This window comes from Ambystoma mexicanum, chromosome 5p (assembly GCF_040938575.1).
Source record: "Ambystoma mexicanum isolate Mex_15411 chromosome 5p, UKY_AmexF1_1, whole genome shotgun sequence".
In the NCBI taxonomy this organism is placed as follows: Eukaryota; Metazoa; Chordata; class Amphibia; order Caudata; family Ambystomatidae; genus Ambystoma; species Ambystoma mexicanum.
In genome coordinates, this window is record NC_090930.1 from 544,658,760 (window position 1) to 544,680,770 (window position 22,011).

The 22,011-nt window shown below is 45.9% G+C and overlaps 1 protein-coding gene across 1 annotated transcript in view; it reads right to left on the reverse strand.

Annotated features, from left to right (window-relative positions):
• Positions 1-22,011, reverse strand: part of UTP14A (UTP14A small subunit processome component) — a 684,761-nt gene that overhangs the window by 436,765 nt on the left and 225,985 nt on the right. The window contains exon 8 of the mRNA XM_069612971.1: positions 11,081-11,175. Coding sequence (XP_069469072.1) covers positions 11,081-11,175 — 95 coding nt within the window. The remainder of the gene's footprint in view (positions 1-11,080; positions 11,176-22,011) is intronic.

Sequence of the window (22,011 nt, forward strand, 5' to 3'; positions counted from 1 at the left end):
TGGTCCCTTTCTTCGTTACGTCTTTGGCGGGATTCACGGTTGAAGCCCGCCTCTGGCTCAAGCGTGTCTGGCAGGACAGGAAGCAAGGGAGGTTCCCGAAACTCACTGCTTAGTCTCCTTGGTTACAGGAATGCACCCAAAGGTGATTGGCTGGCTGGCTGTCCTTGGAGGACAGATACGCAGGGTGAGTGACATCTAGGTTGTGAATTAATGGGAGAAACTTGCATAAAAAGCAGGGTCTTTTTCAAGGAAGGCAGATTTGACCACTGGACAAAGGAACCAGAGAAGAAACTGGAAGAGAAGCTTGCTGCATCCTCCAGGAAAGTTGGTTTGGCCGGTGAAGCCCTGCTGCAGTGCTGAAGCTCCAAATTCCGAATCGACTAGAGAAGCCCAGAAAAGACTACTTCTTTCCTTGGGTTCCTGGGACCAACTGACCCCATGGCGAACTTTACTGGAACCCCTCTCCCTGTTGGCTATACTTCTTGGCTTCTGCTGGAACCGAGTGCAAGGGGACAGGAACACCAGAAACGAGTGCATCATCTTTAAGCCGGTCCTGAGCTCCAGGAAGATCCTAAGGACTCCCTCAAAGCAGGACTACCCAAGCCTGAGCCACCTCAACAGAGTGCTGGACACCAGAAGAAAGGGGAACCCACAAGATGTCCAAGAACCGCAGTGGTGCTATTTGCGAGTAGCTGAAACCGCGAAGTGCCGCTGATCTGGAGTGTGCCCATTGCTGCCGCCGACCTTCAAACCGCAGTGCAGGAGTCCCCAGATGTCCTCCCTCTTGTCCCCACGACTGAGGCCCAGGAACAACAGGATCTGCGGGACTACAACAGGAACAGAAGCCAGCTGGAACCTTTTCTACAGACACAAGGTACTGTGTAACTAGGGGTTGTTGTGTGTAGCTTGCGTGTTCTCACTGGAGACTTGCATTTGCTGCCCTTTGCAGAGTTGCTTGCATCTTTTTCCCTTCACAAGCCTCCTAACAGTGATTCTTTTTACTACAACACTCTCTTTAACATTGTGCAAGACTTTGGTGCTATCTTCAAGAAATGCCTCAGCTCCCCTAGACTTTGCTCATTTGACATTGGCTGTCCTGGCTCCCTGAAGACTCTTCTTACCCTCTGACTTTGTGATGATTTGTCCCTCCAAAAGGTCATACATAAGTTACTTGTATAGCTGGGAAAGGGTTAACCTATATTTCATTGGGGGATTGTAAAGTGCTTACCTGTTTGAAGAAGCTTGTTAACCTTCGTTTCCTTCCCTAACCTATTCCCTTTTCCACAACCTCAGTATTGCATTAAGTGTAAAAGTGATATATCAATGTCTACAGTGTCCTAGCAATTGTAGTCACCTCAGGGTTTAGGAAGTGTGTATGACATCCCAAAAGGGTATCTACTTGCTTACTGAAATAGAGAGTGTATTTAAGTGTATTGTGTTCCATATTGACCCTTTCTAAAGAAGGCTTATTTTAAAACTGACTGTAAAATTAATAAATAATTATTTTAATAAGAAACCTGGAGTAGAAGTGTTATTTAAATACTGGTCACTGTAGACCTCTATGCTACACCTCTACAGCTCACACTGACCCCTCTTGAGACAAGCTTGGCTGCTCAGTAGGGATGTAACGGTATAACGGTATACCGTTAAAGACACCGTGAACCTCTTAATTGAACAATAATAACCGTCACATTGTTTATACCGTTATACCGTTCATACTGTTAAGTGTGTTTTTCAATCTGATTTGGAAAGGCTGCAGTAAGCAATTGCTGTGCAGTCTTGGTTTTGCACTGTTGGATGTGCCGTCTACCAAGTAGTTTCAGTTGGAGCAGTTTTTAATGCCATTCCATAAACCACACGTGCCTTACACAAAATCAATATGTTCGCAATAGGAAGAATAGATACAGTGCCAAGAAGGAATAGGGTTTACTTTGGGGTGGCGGCTTTGGGGTTTATATATTTATAATGGATAATATTCTCTAAACATATGGCAATGGGTGATTTCTATCATTGAATTTACATATAATAAGTCACACTGCGAAATTCACTCATGTCTGTGGGTATTCCCTGCTGCCATACCAAAGGGTAACATGTCAGTGATTACTGAACACCTTTTGGCCCGCAAGTAAACTAAAGGCTGTAACATAAAGAGAAAGTGCGTGTGTGCGCGTGTGCGTGTGCGTGTGCGTGTGCGTGTGCGTGTGTGTGTGTGCACAAGCGTATACTACCATCAGCCTCCATTGATCTGTGGCATGCAGGTTATCAAGATGGTAACATGTTCATCTTCACCAGTAGCCAGTGGGGAAGCAAAAAGCCTAAATGACCACTTATGAAAAGCTATTCAGTTTGCTTTGCCAGTTGCAGCAGGCCTCCACCCCACCCCCTCCTCTCCACACGTGTGTTTGTGTTTGGTAGAAGCAAGGCATTTCAGTGGAAAGTATGTTGAAAAGCCCAATTCTGGCCCTGGGTGCCTGGTTTTGTTTGTGATGATACATCTGTCAATTTATGACCTTTTAGAAAATATTTGTTAAGATCAGTTAACTCCACCTGCTATACCGCGATAACCATGATATACTGTCATTTGGCAAGAAGGTTATTGTACCATCATAAAACGAATACCGTGACACCCCTACTGCTCAGTTACTCTACCAACCTGTGTAGTACAGGCCTATACCAAAAGGATGGGTTACCTATTGCCATGAGGACAAGGCTGGTGTAGTCTCCCACAGGTTACTACATACAATCTTGCCTAACAGAGGGCGTCGTCGATGACAACCCTGTGGACAGTGTGGAGCCCATTGACATTTGAGCTGGCATCCCTGCCCCTTGAACGGTCGTGGTTAATCCAGAAGTTGTAGAGGCGCTTGTCGATGTATATTTCGCTGAGGAGCCCTTCTCACTTTGTTGGGTTTTTTGCTCTGTATACCCTTTTGAGGGGGGTCTCTGCCCTGACCTTGCCCTGCCACACTCTTTGAGGATTCCGTCTCTGAGGGGGGTGGGTATGTCACATCGGTCTTCTATGGCATGATTAGGTCACAGGCACTATATACAATCTTCGTGCTCGTCCCCCTCAAATACAGTCTTCTGTCCACATGTAGAGCAAGTCCTAAAAAGGGACTTCTTTTATCTGCTCTCCAATTCCGATTTCAAAATGTTTAGAAAACGTATCTGGTTAGGTATGTCGACAAAAGCCTTTCTCCTGAGAGAAAGGTGAGGACTCCTCTCAGCATGACATGCAGCTAGAATCTGACCATGGCCTCCAGGAGAGGGGCATACCACTCGGCATCCCATTGGCTAGGTCCAAAAGCACCCATAGTGAGGAGGGTACACTACAAAACACACCCGTTTTTTTTCCTTTGCTAAAAGTAGAAAGTAAGTAACCAAGGATTCCCAGCCTAAAGACGGGGAATAATAAAAACATGTGAATCTATGAAAGATCCAATACTGGAGAACAATAGGAAACATTTTGTGCACACCGTCGACCCACGTCCCACCACAAGGACTGCTCGATATGTTTTTGTCACCATCTTTTTGAGATTGCACAGGACTCACAACGCTCTGAATGATATTGTAGGTTAGCTTGAAAAAAGTTCAGTTTATTTAGATCATTTACCTGATTTGCCTAACCATGCAATGCAGCTTAATTTTGCAGTCTGCGCTTATTGCACATCACAACATTACCTGGCAGGCTACTGGTTAAGGAGATTTCTATAAGGCCTTATTTCTAGAGGGCAGATAAGTTAACACACATGGGTTACAGGGTGTTTTCTCAGAGTTAGCCTCATGCTCCAAGTGACGTTATGGCTGAGTAGTCAAGGCAACTCCTTAGAAGAAGAAGAAAGCTTGTTTAAAAAGGCAATGTTCACAAACTATTTGTACAAATATAACCTTTATAATAAAAGTTGTGTAGAAGTATACTACAAACCATTTACAAGTAAGTAAAAGCAACGTTTGGCATAATTCAAGTAAAAATACAAAACGATGAACATAGAGGGTCACAGAATTCTCATAATAGTCCACAAAGACCAAGTGGCCTTTCAGTGAGACTTTCAAGCATCTGAAGAAACAAATAACCCAAGGCCCATGGTTAGTTTAAGGGCTCATAGCAATCAACGGGCCAATGTTAACCAATCAAGGTAAGTAGGACGTCTGCACAAATGTGGTTCCATAAGCAAGAAGCACCCAAAGAAGTTCAGAAGATCGCCAGACAGATGAGGGCCCCTGCATAAGAAGAAGTCCTGTCACCAAGAGGACTCCCCATCCCTAGGACGGGAGATTGCAGAGATAAGCTGTGATGCTACCAGCAGCGCTACCACGGATCTGATCTGGATGGGTAGGGTTAGCACAGTTACTCTACAGCAACGAAAAACAAAGAAACCAATGTCCTAAGGCAATAGGAGATCCATGAGAAGAGGTTGACTCGGCACAGCATAGCATAAGAGCTTGTAATGGGAGCTTTAAAAGAAGCAGCCTGAGAGGTTGCAGTTGGCAGAAGCACCACTTGAGGAAAAGGCAGGGAACCTTGTGATTATAAAGACCCAATGCCCAAATCAAGCTGTGGAGCCTGCAGAGAGGTAGGTCCTTAGGCGCACTATCAGCGTAGGTTGTGGCTGTTACCAGGATGGGCAAGGTCAACAAGCAAAGACTCTGACCCTAGAGATAAGAGGGACCTGCAGAAACAGACCAAGAAACAGCAGCTCAGAGACTTGAGATCATAGATGAAGTAATTGTAAATCTAGCCACAAGGTTGCAGGTCCTGGTTAGAACAAAGTGTAGCTAGAAAAGCCAGGGAAGTCTCCAAGTTGGGTGGATGTTAACAAGTTCCAGTTATACTTATTTGGGGGACCGGCGAAAAACAAGCCTTTGACCCAGATACTCCAAACGACTGCAGCAGTGTGCAGTCTTTTGAAATAATACAAAGAGCTGCCAAAAGCCACTGTGTAACACAAGGAGCCGAGCAAGGTGTCGAGGGAAAATGACCAAAGGGTACCTTTTGGGCCTACCCGACCTAAGAGACAACTTTCACAGGCTTCTTTTCAGGCTCCCTCAGCGGTAGATTGGGACACTGAATACAAACATCATTGAAAAGTAGGCCGCACTTAGACATGCAGTAGATATTTCCATATATGGCAACCTCTGTATCCAACATAGTCTTTAGTTAAGCACAATGTCTGCACACTGGACTCTACATTGACGTACACAAGAGTTTGCAGTAGGGACACCCCTGAGGTACATTTGACGGTACCTTACTAGGATCAAACTAATTCTACCATTAACCAGTGCAGCAACCACAGTCAGATGTGCAACTAGATTCACACAGTAAAACTGGAACTTGGTCTCTTAATGGTGTCCCCACGCTATTTATGTCTTCAAAGATACCTCATAAAATGACTCGTCAGGGACAAATCAGGGAAACCAGTCACAGAAAATCTAAAATTATTCGGATTTCACACATCAAAGTAAATACTGTACTTTACAGTTAAAAGGCTGCAATTCCCAGATGGACGCAAGAGGACTGAATAAACATGGCAGAATTCCCATATTCTGCCATTGTGCTTTAAGGCATGGATTTAAGGCATCACTAGTGCAGCTGGGTGTATTGTAATATACAAGATAGTGAATTTAGAGCCATGCAGGCCATTGAACACATGAATGGCCCAACCTTCCAGCTTAAGAGAAAATGACACCAGAGAAAAACAAACATACTAATTGTTTGGGTGGACTTTAGAAGAAAACTCCCTAAGGACTTTATAAGACTCTCTACTTGGCAATACTGAGATCCAACTTCTAGTGCAAGTCTATACCACTCAAGGTAAGGAGCATAGGAAGAACAGCCAGTATTTTTGTGGTATTTGTATAACACTACTTTAGAGAAATCTTACATTTGGATTACTCTTGGTTCACACACAACTATTTATTTTTTGGTGTTCACTCTGCCCGTTTACCTTAAAATCTTGACGGGTGCTATTTTTTTGCACTTGCACTTTCTCCAGAGATCTGGTTGTTTAATTTTTTAATATTTGTTGACATTGAAAACAAATTTTTAGTATTGCTTAATGAAAATTAATAAATGACATTTTTTTGTAAATTAGTTTGGAGCCTGATTTGTATTATTTGATTGATGCTCTAGGTATCGTGACTCATTCTGGAAAGAGAACAGATAAGCCCCTTAGCGCTGTTATGTTTCTTGTTCAAGGCTTTGCCTAAAACTTTTGAGGATGTGTTAGTAATAGGGCTAATAATCCTCTTACCTCCCTTACGGTGTTTTTAGTAAAGATAGACACTCAGCCAGAGGCGTGGGAGTAGCCCTCGTAGTCAAAGATTGCATAGCCGTCAGACAAACGTCTTCCAACCTCGGGGAGAACATCGATTCCCTCGCAATTAAGATCTCTATCTCCCTGAACACCACCCTCACCATCCACTGAGCCTACCGCCCACCAGGACCAATAGCGGACTTCCAGGATAACCTCATCCATCACCTAGGTGAAAACCTTAAAACATCTACAAAAACAGTTCTCTTCAATGTAGGACTCAATGATCTGAAAGATAGACCATCCAAAGCCCTGGCCTAAGTGTTACAGGAACTCCGTTTCCACCAAAAAATCCTCACACCCACCCCACTGCAAAGGGCGCACCCTTGACAGAGTGGCAGACCGCAACTGTGATATAGATGTCAGCTACAACCCCATGGTCTGACCATTATCTTATACACTTCTTCATTCCGACCAGTGTCAGCTCACCCAAAAATCTCTGCCCATCCAACCTGCGTTAGCCAGAAGTGCACAGAACCTTACTAAATAAAGGATCCTCCCCCATTTAGACTAATGCTCAATCTCCCAACCTCCTCAGACCCATTGGTGCTGGCGGACATCTATGACACAATGCTGAAAACAGCCATCAACACCATAGCACCACTAAAAAGTAAAAAAGCAAAAAAAAAAAAACACACTAACACCTGGTTCTCTGCAGAAATAAAAGAACTAAGTGCCCAAAAAGCAAAGCCTTGAACAAATGGCTAGGATCCCCACAGGAATCCATGTTATTTGCTTACAAGACTCTGGACACTCAATACAAGAAAGCCATAATGACAGCTAAATCCTCCTCCTGTAACGATAGAATCACCAACGCCACCTCCGAGTCTAATGAACTCTTCGCCATCTTTAAAGAACTATCCACTCCAGCCACCAAATCACAAGACATAACAGCCTTGCTAAATAAAATTGAGCTCCTGCAAAAGAAAATCCATGATCATCAGATAAACCTTTCTAAACATATCACCTCAGCATCCCTCCCTGAAAACAAAGTCACCACGACTTAATAAAACCCTTCTCTTTTAGTGAAGTTACCAAATCTGAAGTTATAGATATCGTCAACAAAATCAAGCCATCAAATTGTAAAGGAGATGCCTGCCCTGCCAAACTAATTAAAGTCGGAGCAGAAACCCTCGCCCCTTTTCTAACAACTTTCATCAATGCCTCCTTCAAAGCCAATCCAGTTTTTGACAGTTTAAAAGAAGCGTGTATTCGCCCCACTTCTAAAATAAATCCTCACTGGACCCTGAAATAGCGAACAACTACAAGCCCATCACCACCGTCCCATTTTTGCTCAAAATCTTAGACAAAGTGGCGTATACTCAAATTCAGCAATTCCCAGAAGAAAACAAGATCTTAGGCAAAAGGCAATCTGGATTCCACCAAGGCCACGGGACAGAATCTGCCTTACTTGATCTCAAAATCCAACTGAGAGACATTATGGATAAAGCGAAACCGACACTCCTCCTTTTACTAGATCTATCGGCTGCCATTGATCTCGTCAACCAGGATATTCTCGACAAGCAACTAATAAACACGGCCCCCTTCTCCCCATAAACCGCAGCCTGAATTGCGTCCTTCCTCAAAGGAAGACTCATGAGGGTCTTCTCTGACTCTGCATGTACATCTCCCACCACTATACATTGTGAAGTCCCACAAGGCTCTTGCACTGCACCTACCCTGTACAACATCTTCACCCTTCTTCTCTTCAATGGCTTGGATCAGCGTGACATAGCCTACACCAACTACAACGACACACAAGTCCTACTCCCCCTAATCTGCATTGTGAACAAGACGCTGCGCCCTTAACCAATATCTACACAGCCATCCAAATTTGGATGTCAGCCAACGGCCTCTGTCTCAATGGAGATAAGACAGAGATCCTTGTGGTTGGCACCAAAGAAACGCTCAATAAACTCTCCCCCCCCATATATAGCACTTTCAACATCGATAATACCACTATCACTGCTTCATCAGCTGTAAAAACCTTGGGAGTGTACCTTGACACCTCCCTGTTTATGACACGCCAGGTCAGTGCCATAGCCTCCTCCGCTGCCCTCACCACAAAGATTACCAATGCTGTCAAGCCATACCTGTCCCCCAAAATCTGCCTATCAATTGCCAGAGCCACAGTCGGCACCAAGCTTGACTACTGTAATTCCCTCTTCCTAGGCACCTCTGCCAAAAACCTCAACAAGCTCGAAGTCACACAAATCAATGCCCTCAGAGCAGCACTGTGTATTCCAAAAAGGGAACACATCTCCCAGGCAAGGAAAGACGCACACTGGCTACCGGTTAAAGAGCGCATTCTCTTCAAAACCATGGCCATTACCCACAAGTGCCTGTCACTGAACGCCCCTTCTTACCTATCAGAAAGGATCACAATCAACCGTTCATCCAGACCCACTAGAGCTCATCTCTCCAACCAGATCTATGTCCCCTCCTTCAAAAGGTCAAAGGCAGGAGGCTCCAGCTTTCAACACCTAGCTCCCAAAAACTGGAATGCTATCCCCACTGCACTCAGAAATGTAAAATCCTACACATTATTCCGTAAAATGCTGAAAACCAAACTGTTCAACTAATCTTGTCACTTCGTATTAACCTGTAACACTCGGTCCGGCGGCTATGCTGTTCCTCTGTAACCAATGAACACGCATTTCCTCCACGGATTGTTATATTGTCTGCATTGTTGTTCCTCCTATGTAACTGTACTAAGCAAGCACTATGTAACAGTGCCACGATGCCCCAGGGCCGATGTGCGCTATACACATTCAAATAAATAAAATAAAAAATAAATAAAATTAATACCTTTTGGAATAGTAGACACAGTTCAAAGGTAAGTAAGAACTTAGTTTCTGATCCTTATGACAGAAATAACACAAACACAAGGTAAATTACTTAGCAATCTTTTCAAAGAGCCTAGGCTTTAGGAGTACTTCCCTATCTAGTTCTGAGTTTCTTTCAGGGTCAGATTGGAGGTCAAAAAGGCAGGCAAAAGCTGTAGAAAAGTCAAGACTTCCTGTGGAATTCTTCTGTAGCAATTAAGTAACAGTTCTTGTGGTTTAAAGGATTCAGGGACTTACTTGAAGGCTTCCTGAATGCGTTCCAGCATTAGACCTGGGGGTGAACATGGATGGGTGAACTTTCAACTACACAAATTACCCCCCCGCCCCCCACCTGCACAGGAGCGACAGAAAGATTCTAGTTAAGTATTACCTCCAGTTTTACAGAACCTCACCAATGAATAGGATGCAGGTGGACAACCTCATGATGCCGCAGCTGCAGAACCCAGTCAATGGATTCTTGGTCAGAAGACGAAAGAAAGGACGCTGGGAGGGATTTCTCTGGAAAGGCTCCCAGCAAAGGATTCCTCTTAGCCTCTCGTGGCTCTGCGGATTTGGAACCCTTTTCAACACACCATATGAAGAACGGTTCACATCTAATTAATCTGGAGGTCCAGTAGGAGTCCACCGAAGTTTCAGCGAGATTAATTATTAATTATTCGGAAGACAATGCAAAACACTCAGCCTCGAGGTCCCAGGGTACTGGTGGTTTGCAGCTCAGGAAAGTTGCAGCTTGTCGTGGGATGGCTCAAAATGAAGGTCTTCTTAAAACTGATTGGTCCCCCCAGTCCAAGGGAAGGAGACGTCCTCTTCGGGGCTCTGTCGCATGTAAGAAAGGGTCAGCACAGCAGCGGTCACTCAGCAGGCCTCTTCGGTCGCTGGAAGTAGCTACAGGAGTATGCTCCACTTTCTCATTGGATTCAGCTCTGTGGTCAATTTGTTTTCAGCTTCAGGATCAAGGCCATTTATCCAGGACACAGCCATTCAGCACTCATGCTACATTCAAACTTTGGGGGGTGGCTGTCCTTTCAGTTGGAACTGGTTCCAGGCCGGCATGCCAAAAGGCAAAGGACTGCAGAGTTTCGGACTCCTCTCTTGTTTCCTGTCTTCACAGACACTCTGGAGCCTCGGCAAGCTTCACAAAGGATTCCCAACGAAGACAAAAGTCAAACCAGGACCTCCTCCACCCAGGACGGCAGAAGAAGGACCAGGAAAGAACAAGCACACAGGAAATGGCGAGGAAAAAAAAAATAATAATACAGCCACCATTTTGGGTCAATGTTGACCCTTCTGTGCATTACCGGGGCTATGAACACAGCCTGCGTGTAAACACTACACAAAAGTCGTTATTACAGGTCTAATGGCAAAGGCCGTTCAGGGATGCTTGTCACTAACAGAAATGTTACAGAAGCAGTGAGAAAGAGGATACTAAGTAACTCCTCAGCCCTCCACATAACGTGGGGGTGTGCTTATCTCACAATATAAAAGGGTAAGAAGGATACAAAGTATCCCTCTATCCATAGGAACCGTAGTTCACACAAGGAATATACAAGAAAATACAAAGGGAATCCCAAGGGGCTTCCCAGTCACACTTCAAAGTGCTGTGTGTAGCAAAAGATGCCTATAAAAAGTTGGAAAACACTACTCCAAAAATAAAGTATGAAGAGACATACAAATGACTCCCACAGCCAGGGTAAAAGTAAGAGTGAGTGGGAAAAAAAGTAACATAGAAAAGAAATTCACAAGTCTGGCAAAAAGTGCTGGGGGTCTCACAAGTGAGGGAGATTTGGCATAAATTGAAAAATCTAACCCAACGTGGTAAGTGCTTGTATCAGATTCTCATGTCAAATTGTTTAATTGACTTTTCCTAAACCTTACATTCACAGTTTAATTGCAAAAATTATATTAAAGAAACAGAAAACACACTTTTTACTCTTAATCCTTCGCTCTCTTCTGGCTTTGGATTCATAGTAAGACTGCAGGGCTCGGGCTTTCTGCAGCTCCTCCCGGCGTTGCTTTGCCTGACAACAATGAAATACAAAGGTCAAGAACAGGAGATTTTACATAAATAAGAAGAGGCATGCAAACATGATTTGAATTGTATGACAGAAGGTGCATTTGCACAAAACATTATCCACCTACTACCACCACCTTTGAATGGTTGAAACACTTTGATACATAGATCTCAGACAAGTAAAGATGGATCATTATCCTTAGGTTTTTGGAGGTTACACTGGAGTTACCCTAGTGAATCCCCTTTTCTGCAGTACTGTAACATATACCAGATGCCCCGTTTCTTGCTGTTGAAATCCTTTCCAGTGATGCTACAATCATATGTAGATGATGTTCAGGGGTTACGTGGAGATTGCAGACAGAGGGGAGCATTCAATCCCTACTGGATTGTTTGAACATTATCCACAAAGGTGGGCAATAAAACATAACCTTCAACTGAACAAGTCCAAACCATAACTCATTTTATTTGGTAGTGGGAAAAGGAAGCATTTAAAAACATTCAAACTCGTTTACGTGGCTGCCCTCTCGCCATGAGTGAGACAGTAAACAATCTGGTTTTCATCTTTGAACTGGCAATGTCCTGAAAAACACCCTCCCCCTACCCCGTCCTGGTATAGACGTCCCTTTTCATTTTCACTCCAGTAAATCACAACATACCCACAATCATTTGAGCTTGGCTTGAATGGGGCCTCTTGATCCATGATCACCCTCCATCCATTCTCAATTCTTTCCCCATTACCAACAGTCAATGAACCTACCACACCTCTGGCCCTGAAACCTCCACTGTCAATTCACCCCCTCCTGAACCCTCTCACCCTACATCGGTATATACTTGGCCCGCAATTTGCCCCATTCTGCTTCGCAACTCATCCCAACACCATGTATGGCCGCAGTAATCCTTTCCATTATATAGATATTCTTAGCCGTGTTAGCCCATTCCCTTTTCCCCAGAAGCTACACCCTCTTCCAATGTGTAGCCAAGCATGCCCTAACTGCCAGTAGCAAACAGTGCACCATGTGTGGGAGAGCATAGTACTCTCCCCCCCTCCCCTCCAGACCAGCCCAGGTCAGAAACCTACTTAAAAATGGCCGACCTCTTAGCACCCTGTGCTCACCCTCCCGCAATACCATCGAAGCTGATTGGGTAGCAGCTGTTCATAGCTTCCCAATCCGCTAGCCAGTAGGCGAACCCGGCCCTACACTGAAGGCCCGTACTTCAGGCCCCGTTTGCCCCTGTTCGCCACGGCGAGCAACGGGCCTCATCCCTGCCCAGGTGAGCGCTCTTACTCCTCCATATCTACAATCCTATATTTATCATAAATGCCGCGCCTGGCATACTAATTGGCAAATCTTTGCCCAGCCATCTACCCTACCCACTTTCAAACAAAGACCACTGCGCTGAAAATTCAACTACCAAAGCATCCCACACACTACCCGTGCAACGCCCTACTAACTTTATATCACCACTGACTTTTGCCCCAGACCACCGTCCTCTTCCGTAGCCTGAATCCTACAACAGGCCGTTTGTAGCCGAGGGCGACCACTACTATATGAGTTTTCGACACTTGAGGTCACTTGATATCAGCTAACATTGCACAAACCCTCTATTGTATGAGCTTTCAACTCCAGCTGTTTTTAGCCCATTCCTTGGTCTTGGCCGAATTATCTATGCTTAATTTAACTATTAACGTATTGTGCCAAGTAACCCATGGTTACTTTTTGTTCATTATTTCTACCAACGGTAATTCCCAGCATACGATTACCTCCAGCTCTTTATGTTACCGAGTAATCTATTGATATTGATATTTTATTTCTAATGCGCTCGTACACAAGTGTTTCAGAGTGCGACAAGGCAAGGGAAGGGAACAGGGGAGAACAAAAACAGCGATCTTACTAGGCCCAGTGACATTGAGGATGCGCAAGTGCATGGGAGAGAGGGAGGGGGAAAAGTGCATGGAAGGGGGAGAAGTGGAAAGTGCGAAGCAGAGGAGAAACAGACAGATAGATAGATAGATAGATAGATAGATAGATAGATAGATAGATAGTTAGATAGTTAGATAGTTAGATAGTTAGATAGTTAGATAATAGAGGCAACAAGCAGTGGAAGTGCAGCCAGCAATTTGCAAGTGCTAGGTTTAAGGTAGCAGACAGGGTAGGTCTGATAAGTGCAGGAAGAAAAAGGGGGGCGGACTGGGTGGGTACTTATACAAACCCCAGTGCAAAGGGTTGCCTGGAGGCAGTGCGGGAGTGTGGCAGGGTGAGCAGGTACCTGGACCCGGAGGCCAGAGGGTGGCCAGGTGCACGGTGCCAAGAGAGACAGATCAGCAGGGGAGAGGGGGAGCGAAGAGAGAAGAAAAGAGGAAGGTCTTAAGGTGCTTCCAGAACCGGAGATGGTTCTCCTCAAGTTTTAGGGTGGTAGGGAGGCTGTCCAGAGGGAGGCCCGAGCCAAAGACAGAGATCTACCCCCCACCCCGTTTCTTTGAAAAGCGGCTGACCCTGAGGGAGGTAGAGGTAGAGGAGCGAAGAGCTCGAGAGGGGAGGTATTTGCGTAGGGATAGCTGAAGGTATTTTGGACCTAGGCCCCAGAAAGCCTTGTGGACAATGCAGAGGGTTTTGAATTTAATCCTTGCAGCCACTGGGACCCAATGGAGAGATTTCAGAGCTGGAGAGATACAATCCTAGGGCTTGAGGCCAAGGACAAGTCTCGCAGTCCTGTTCTGGATGAGTTGCAGAGGGCAGAGAGTAGAGGCAGGTAGATTTAGAAAGAGGCTGTTACAATTGTCCAACCTAGAGAAAACCAGAGCTTGGGATACCATGAGATTCTGGGGGAAGGAGAGGAAAGGTAGAGTACCTCTGAGGAGGTGCAGTAGGAAGTTTGACTTTTTAGAGACCTCAGAGATGTGGGCGGAGAAGGAAAGGGTGGAGTCAAAGATGACCTCGAGGTTCTTAGCCTCGCAGGTGGGGGTAGGAGGGCCAAGGGAAGCCGGCCAGAGAGTGATGGGAAAGGATGGTGAAGGAGTGTCGATGAGGAGGCTCTCCATCTTGATGGCATTCAGACAAAGATCATTGGCGGCACACCAATCTTGAATGGCAGTTAGGCAATCAGAGATGAGAAAGGGAGAGGAGGAGGCCAAGGGCAGCCTGAAAATGAGTTGTGTCGTCAACGTAGCACTGGAAATTTGAGCAGAAAATGGCAATGCAGTGGGCGAGAGTTGCGAGGTGTTGGTTGAAAAGCCAGGGCGAGAGGTTAGACCCCTGGGGAACACCATAGGTATAGAGGAAGACAGATGATAGGAAGGACCCAAGTTGGACCTGGGAGGGTTGATCAGAGAGGAAAGAGGTCAGCCAGGCCAGAGCCTGATCAGCGATACCCAGATTTTCAAGGAGACGGTTGAGCAGGATGCTATGGTTGACGGTATGGTTGACCATGTCGAAGGCAGAAGAGAGATCGAGGAGGATGAGGACAGAGGGAATGTTAGAGTCAAGGTTGGAGAGCAGATCTTTACGTATGTTCAGGAGAACAGTTTCCGTGCTTCTGGCAGCTCTGAAGCCAGACTGGTGGTCATGGAGACAGCCAACAGAATTGGAATGAAGGTTAAGCTGAGAGATGGCCAACTTTTCCAGGAGTTTGCCCGGAAAGGGAATAATGGAAATTGGGCGAAGTTAGCTGGACAAGAAGGATCAGCTGTGGGTTTCTGGAGAAGAGGATGCACAAGGGAGTGCTTCAGAGGGGAGGTGAAGGATCTTCAGGCAAAGGAGTGGTTGCAAAAATCAGCAAGGGCCGGGGCGAGGTTGCAATGTGGTCCTTGATGGTTTTAGAGGAACATGGATGAACCTGTTTTGATGAGGCTTTTATAGATCGGACTCTTCTAGCGACCTCGTCAGGGGAGAAAAGAGGAAAGGACGAGAAGGATGGTGGGGGGTAGGCTAAAGGAGGGTCAGCAAGCACAGATGGAGAGTGGAGAGGAGAGGCGAGGATGGAGAGGGTGGACAGGATGTCCTGTTTTATTTTAATGAAGTGAGAGGCAAGGGCATTGCAAAGAGCCTAGGAGACAACAGGAGGGGTAGAGACTGCAGCAGGGTTGGCCAGCTCCTTGCAGATTTTAAAGAGTTCGGCCGAGTTATTAGATGCATCAGAGACGCAAGCTTGAATGTGGACTCTCTTCTTGGTGAGGACAGAGAGTAGGTATTGCCTTTGTAGCAGGCGACAGGCCAGTTTGTCAGAGGATGAACAGGAAGCCCTCCATTTCCTTGCAGCCGCCCTACACTTACGTTTAAGTGTAGCTAGGTCAGAGTCATACCAGGAATTGCACTTGGCTTTGGACTTCAAACGGATCCTCATGACAGGGGCAAGAGCATCAAGAGTATAAAAAATTGAAGAGTAGAGCAGAGACAGGGCTGTGTCAGGATGTGAGACTGCCAGAGGTGGTGGGGTGTGGGGGGGAGAGACAGTGGCGGCAAAAGCCTCAACTGACACACGCTTCATGGGCCGGATGTCAGAGAAGGTAGGTGGCAGTGTTGGGGTCGGCTTGGCTTAGGGGGAAGAGAGGAGGGAGTGATCGCTCCAGGAGAGAGGAGAGGTCAGAGGGATGGAGAGGGGGAGGTCAGAGGAGATCAAGACATCAAGTGTGTGCCCTGCAGAGTGAGTCGGGCCAGAGGGGAGGATGGACAGGGAGAGGCAGTCGCAGAGGTCACGGAAGAGTACAGAGAAGGAACAAGGAGAGTCTAAATCTATATTGAGATCACTGAGGAGGAGGAGTTGAGTGTTAGAGGCCAGGATGGAGAAGGAGAGGTCCGCCCACTCAGAGAAATTAGGTGATTTGACCAGGAGGCCGGTCGATGGTAGCCACAGTGAGAGAATGTGTCATGCCTGCGCCATGGGCGTATACATTGGCGATCATTATGGACCTTATTTCTCATTTTCGAGACTTTGGTACTTTTCTATTTCTTCCAACAAACTTCAATAACCACAATGCACTTGGCTACAACCATCTATTCCTGGCTATTCCTATTGGTCATCATCGAAACTACAATCCCCAGAAGCCTTAGAGATTTGCTCTGCTTCCACCAGCTCAGGAACAGAGAGGGGGGTGGCTGATTGTCTGCAGGTGTGCTTAGCCAGGTGCGACAAATTAGCCTGCCTCTGTGCTGGGCAGTATAAAAGCTGCTGCCTGCAGGGGCTCAGTCTCTTGCATCAAGAGTCCTTCCAGCATCTTTTTGCTTCGAGCTACGTATCTTTGTATGCGGTTCCTCTGCATAGCAGCCGATCACGCTCCGCTGCTACCTTCCGTCCTTGCCTTCCAGGATCCAGCCTTGCAGCCGACCACGCTCCGCTGCTACCTTCCGTCCTTGCCTTCCAGGGTCCAGCCTTGCAGCCGATCACGCTCCGCTGCTACCTTCCGTCCTTGCCTTCCAGGCTCCAACCAAGCAGCCGATCACGCTCCGCTGCTACCTTCCGCCATTGCCTTCCAGGCTCCAGCCAAGCAGCCGATCACGCTCCACTGCTACCTTCCGTCATTGTCCCTGCCTTGCAGCCGATCACACTCCGCTGCTACCTTCCGCCCTTGCCTTCCAGGCTCCTGCCTTGCAGCCGATCACGCTCCGCTGCTACCTTCCGCCATTGCCTCCCAGGCTCCTGCCTTACAGAAGATCACGCTCCACTGCCTTCAACCTACAGTCTTCGTCCGCTGGGCTTCCAGTCTAGCACCCTTCTACAGTCCTCCTGCACCCTTCTACAGTCAGCGGCCCTACTCCTCTGGGCTCACTCCTTGCTGCCCGGCCCTTCTGGGCTCCTTGCCGTGCAGCCCGCTTCACTCCACTGCCCTAAGCCCTATCCCTCGGGGCTTCCTTCCTTACAGCCCTGCTCCTTTTGGGCTTTCCCATTGCTTCCCTGCTTTTCTGAGCTTTCTACCTTGTACCCTACCGTCCTCTGCTATCAACATTTACTTTCAGTTATTACAGTTCCTCTGTTTCCTGACTGCTGCTACCTTGCTTTCTTCCTTGTTTTCAACCCTCAGTTCTTTCTCCCTATCCAATCCTGTTATACGGCTTTCCCTTCATTTCCTTCTGCTAGTTTGCTATCCGACTTCCTCTTCCCTGGATTTATCTGTTAGTGTCATCTCTTGTACTGTTTCTAAACCCCTTGTACAGAGCTTGTCTGTTGGTTTCCGTCAGGCAACCTCTGCCCTTTCCCTTGTCTAGTTTCTACGTTACAGACACCCATAACTGTTGTTTCAAGCCATGAGCAAACAGTGTGGGCCTCTGTTATAGCAAACTGTGCAGAAGGTTAGTTTTCCTAAGGTTCGTGGAATACTCTTTTCCTATATCTGCATACACCCCAAGAGGCAATATATATATTGTACCTTTTCCCTTGCTACACCTGCTTACCTTCGCTCTCCTTTCTTTCAGCTGTGTGTGAATTATTCTGTCACTTTACTTTGGCACAACCACCCAAATCCTTTCTGGGTGTCCTGTGCCACTCTTAATAGAGTGCCATCCTTGACAGAATGGGTAGGCAAGAGAGAAAGCCTACAGACAAGGCATTCAAAAGAGGAGTAGGTCTAAGTGGGAATCACACAGGCAGGAATCCACTCAGGAAAGATCAGGGCTACCCCCCCCCCCCCCCCGGACCGGGAGGATCTGGGTGTGGAGGGGATCTTGTAGCGAGCGAGAGTTGCGAGTGGCAATATGAAGAAGGTTGTCAGGCTTAAAGACCTTCCTAGGAGGGGTACAGATCAGAGGTACGCCCTGCGGAGGAGAAAGAGCCCTAGGAGGGGCAGGAGGAGGAGAGGGCAAGGTAGCCAAGGGGGAGAGGAGGGGACAGCAGGAGATGAGAGGAAATTGATGAGGCAAGGGAAGCGCCTATCAAAGAGGAGGAGATTGGCCCGAGGGCCTTGGACCATGACAGTGCCATTTAGGTAGACATTAATGATGACTTTAGAGGAGTCGAAGGAAGCCATGAGAACTTCCCAGCGAGTAACACCATTAATGGGAGAGGAGATAGGACAGAGCACAGAGATCATAAGAGTACACTCTAATATGACTAATATGTAACATCATATGACTACACTGTAATCAGGGATCCAGATAAGGTGAGTAAAAGGCATTTTTATGCATGAAAATCTTGTAAATATGCCAACTTTATTATTTTCCTGGGTACATTTACACACAGGTTTAGAGCAGAGGGCAGTGCAAAGGTCAGGTTACTTGACAGAAACCAGAAGGCTTCTTGTGATTGTGATCTACATGGATGTAATTGCAAGCCACCTCTGAAACAGAATGCATTTCTCTGAAGCCTTTCAAACAAATAAACTGCACACTGATAAAAAGGAATGGTTCCTTTCCATTCAGCTTCAGAAGCACTGTGCATGTTTTCCTCGAATTTTAGGATTGTATAATTAATAAAATGGAAAACTAAGTTGCAATTGAGATTATTTTTTTTGTTGTTTTTTTTTTTTTACAAGTTATGCTTTTTTTCGAGTGAAAGCAAACCAGTTTTGCACAAATGTATTTTTCAGGGTTCTGGTGCTGTGTGCATAATCATGCAGAAGCAGATCATTTTTACACTTCTAATTTAATTTACAGTCTAATTATAAAACACAGTGTGTAAAATGGTGACTATGCACTGTCTGGTTTACATCCATTCAACCTTGCAGTCAATGGGATACATTACTATAAATGGTCAGTGGCAGCAGAGTCTTTGCTCAAGGGTGAGTAATTGTCATTACACTGAACACAGGTGTTCTAGCCTCTCAAATCTTCAAGACTACAAATAAAACATCCAAAACCTGACTCAAGAAAGTGCAACGCTATTCAAAAACAAACAAATGAAAGTTACGTTGGTAATTGAAATAGAAACTCAGCAAAACCTGTCCCTGTGATAATCCAGATAGATATTTAACTTTATGTAGCGCTTCATAAATGGTTTGTCATACATCTAGGTATTGTGATCATTATACCTCAGTGGATACTCAGTTAACCAACCTCTGAAGGATGCACTTGTTGCTGCAATCTCTGCGTGATCTGTGGGTTACGGGTTCGAATCCCGACAAGTCCAACTCAGCCTTTCATCCTTTCAAGGTCAATAAAGGAGTACAGACTTTGGTTTGGTGGTAATTGTGATAAATATGTTCTATGTACAGCGCTTTGCCAAAAGAGCTATGTAAATAACCATTTGACCACTAAATTAGATATAGCATTTATCATGGACTCCTTGCCTCTCTGCACTGTTGTATCATAGCATTGCCATACCATTAGGTATTAATAGCTCCAGGAAATGAGGACTTTCATTAAACATCAAAAGACAATTCTGCTATCGAATCTCAAAACACACAATACAAATTCATGTATGCTTTACTATATATTTGGCTAGGTTTTTGTGATTTCAAATTTAAATATATACAGGAGAGATCAAATGGCCAGAAATAATGAAAGGTGTATTCTGTCACAATGCAGAAAGCTTCTAAATAATAATGATTTCCATACAGTTTTTTCACACGTCAGCTGGATGTCGCATACATTTTACTCTTACGAAGGAGAAAAGTCATTTTTACTCTCTTAAAATCACATTTACTCTCAAAGTTTAAAAATAGAGAGTAAAATAATCCCACCTCAAAATCTTATCTGGAGCACTGACTGTAATGCTTAGCCCATTGTATTAATGAGTGATCCATTGCATTATTGAGTGTTCCATACTAAAGCCCTCTGTGATTGAACCTCGCATCTAGCGCATTTTTTTTTACTGAGTAACCTACACTGTAATGCTTACCCTACTGTGTTAATGACTGATCCATACTGTAGTGCTTTGCCCTCTATATATCCACAGAATCCTTTGAGTCGCTAACCACTGGGAAGCCCAATGCGACCTCAGGCACACATTGGGCCTCATTACAACTCTGGCGGTAGTCGTGCCTTTAAAAACGGCACGGCTGCCGCTGGAGTTGCATTTTTTCCGGCACCCGTGAATGGGCAAGAACCGGGTCATGCAGAGTTAGGCGGACCCGGTGCTTGCCCATTTTCAGGTCCCGAAATCAAGGGCCTCCTCACCCCCATTCTGCCCCATACGGCTGAATGGGGGTGGGGACATCGGATGCACCGGCACATGCAGAGTTGTGACGGTGCATCCGACGTGCTGTGCTCGCGGGTGCCAGTCAGCCCGCCAGGAAAAACCTGGCGGGCTGTCAGGCACCCGCAAGCACAGCCCGTAGTATGGCGGCCCGGTAACTACGGTACCAGCATGCTTATCGGTACCGTAGTTCCCAGACCGCCATGCTTGTAATGAGGCCAATTATCTGTGACCTACACTAGCTTATCTTGATGTGTTCAACAATGTATGCCATCTCCAATACTCTCAGCATTATACTCCAGTTTAGCCTATATGCCTCTTTCCTACCAGGGGACTTAGCCAATCAACCTAATTACCATCTCTCGCTTTCCAAAATGCCAAATCTAACATTCAGAAGCACAGTCACTATGCCTACCCCCGCTAACACTACTAATTGGATTAAGCCTACCTTGTTCCTTCCACCTTTGATCCTCCCAGACCGGATCAAGCCCATCCTATTCCTGCAACCTTTGAAACCTCAGACCCCCCCAGAGCCACCCCACCTCCAATAGCCCCTACCATCCCTAATAAACTCAACAACCCTCATGTTAACCAACGTGGCGACATGCCCAGCAGACTGGACTACACCCAATCGCCTCAGAATATCTCCTCCAGACCAAGGCCGAACTGCCCATGCCCTACAGCAATCAGGAACGCCAGACTTGGCGCCAGGTTAGGTAAATCCTATACCAGAACACCTGGCCTACCCTCCACTAACAGCCAACCAAAGGGGAAAAATAAAACCCTACCCAAACCCCACAAAGTCTGCACAAAAGCCAGACTGACAATCTCCACTTTTGATATCAATGACCAAAGCATAAGACCCACATCTATCAGTGGTGCATTAATCAATGCCAGATCCCCGGTTGCTCATGCAGTAGAAATTGCCGACCTGATTATTGATAAACAAAAAATCACACTTCTAGCAATAACAGAAACTTGGTTACATGCAGGTGCAGGCCCCTCCCTCCTTATTGCCACTCCGGACAACTATATAGTCCTAAGATCTGACCGAGAATCATCCAGAGGTAGTGGAATAGCCTTTATCACCAAATCTACCCTGGTGTTATAATAGCTTCATACTCTCCTACTAAGTCATGTGAATTGACGTCAGTTAAACTTCCTCTCACCAACTCACGTACCATAACGATGCACCCGATTTACAGACCCCCTGGAACTATCGGCACCTTCGAGGAAGATATCATCACTCTTTTCTCCACTAATACTAAACCCTCTTCACACATTTTATTAGGTGACTTTAACCTTGGACTCAATGACCCCAATGGCCAACCTGCCATGACTCTGGCAAACTCTTTGGCTGAGCTAGGCCTCACTCAAAGAGCTCTCTACCCTACGCATGAAAAAGCAAGAATCCTTGACTGGGTAGATGACCTTAATTGTGATACCACCTTAACCTCCATTAAACCATACCCTTGGACCGACCACTCCCTTCTCACCTTTACCATACAAGGCTGCAGACTCATGAATAAACACACCCTTATCGTTCCACCCATCCTGACCATAAACAAAAGGAATATTACTGTGGAAAATCTCAAGCCTTTTCTCCAACTTTATGTAATCCTTTACCGGCCTGCGCCGATCCAGCTGAATTTGTGGAACTTTACAATAATACTTTGACCATAGCCCTAGACAAAATCACACCCCTCCTATTGCGTGAAGGCAAACCCAAAGCTCATCTGAACACCTGCTTCACACCCAAACTCAAAACCCTACGCAATGA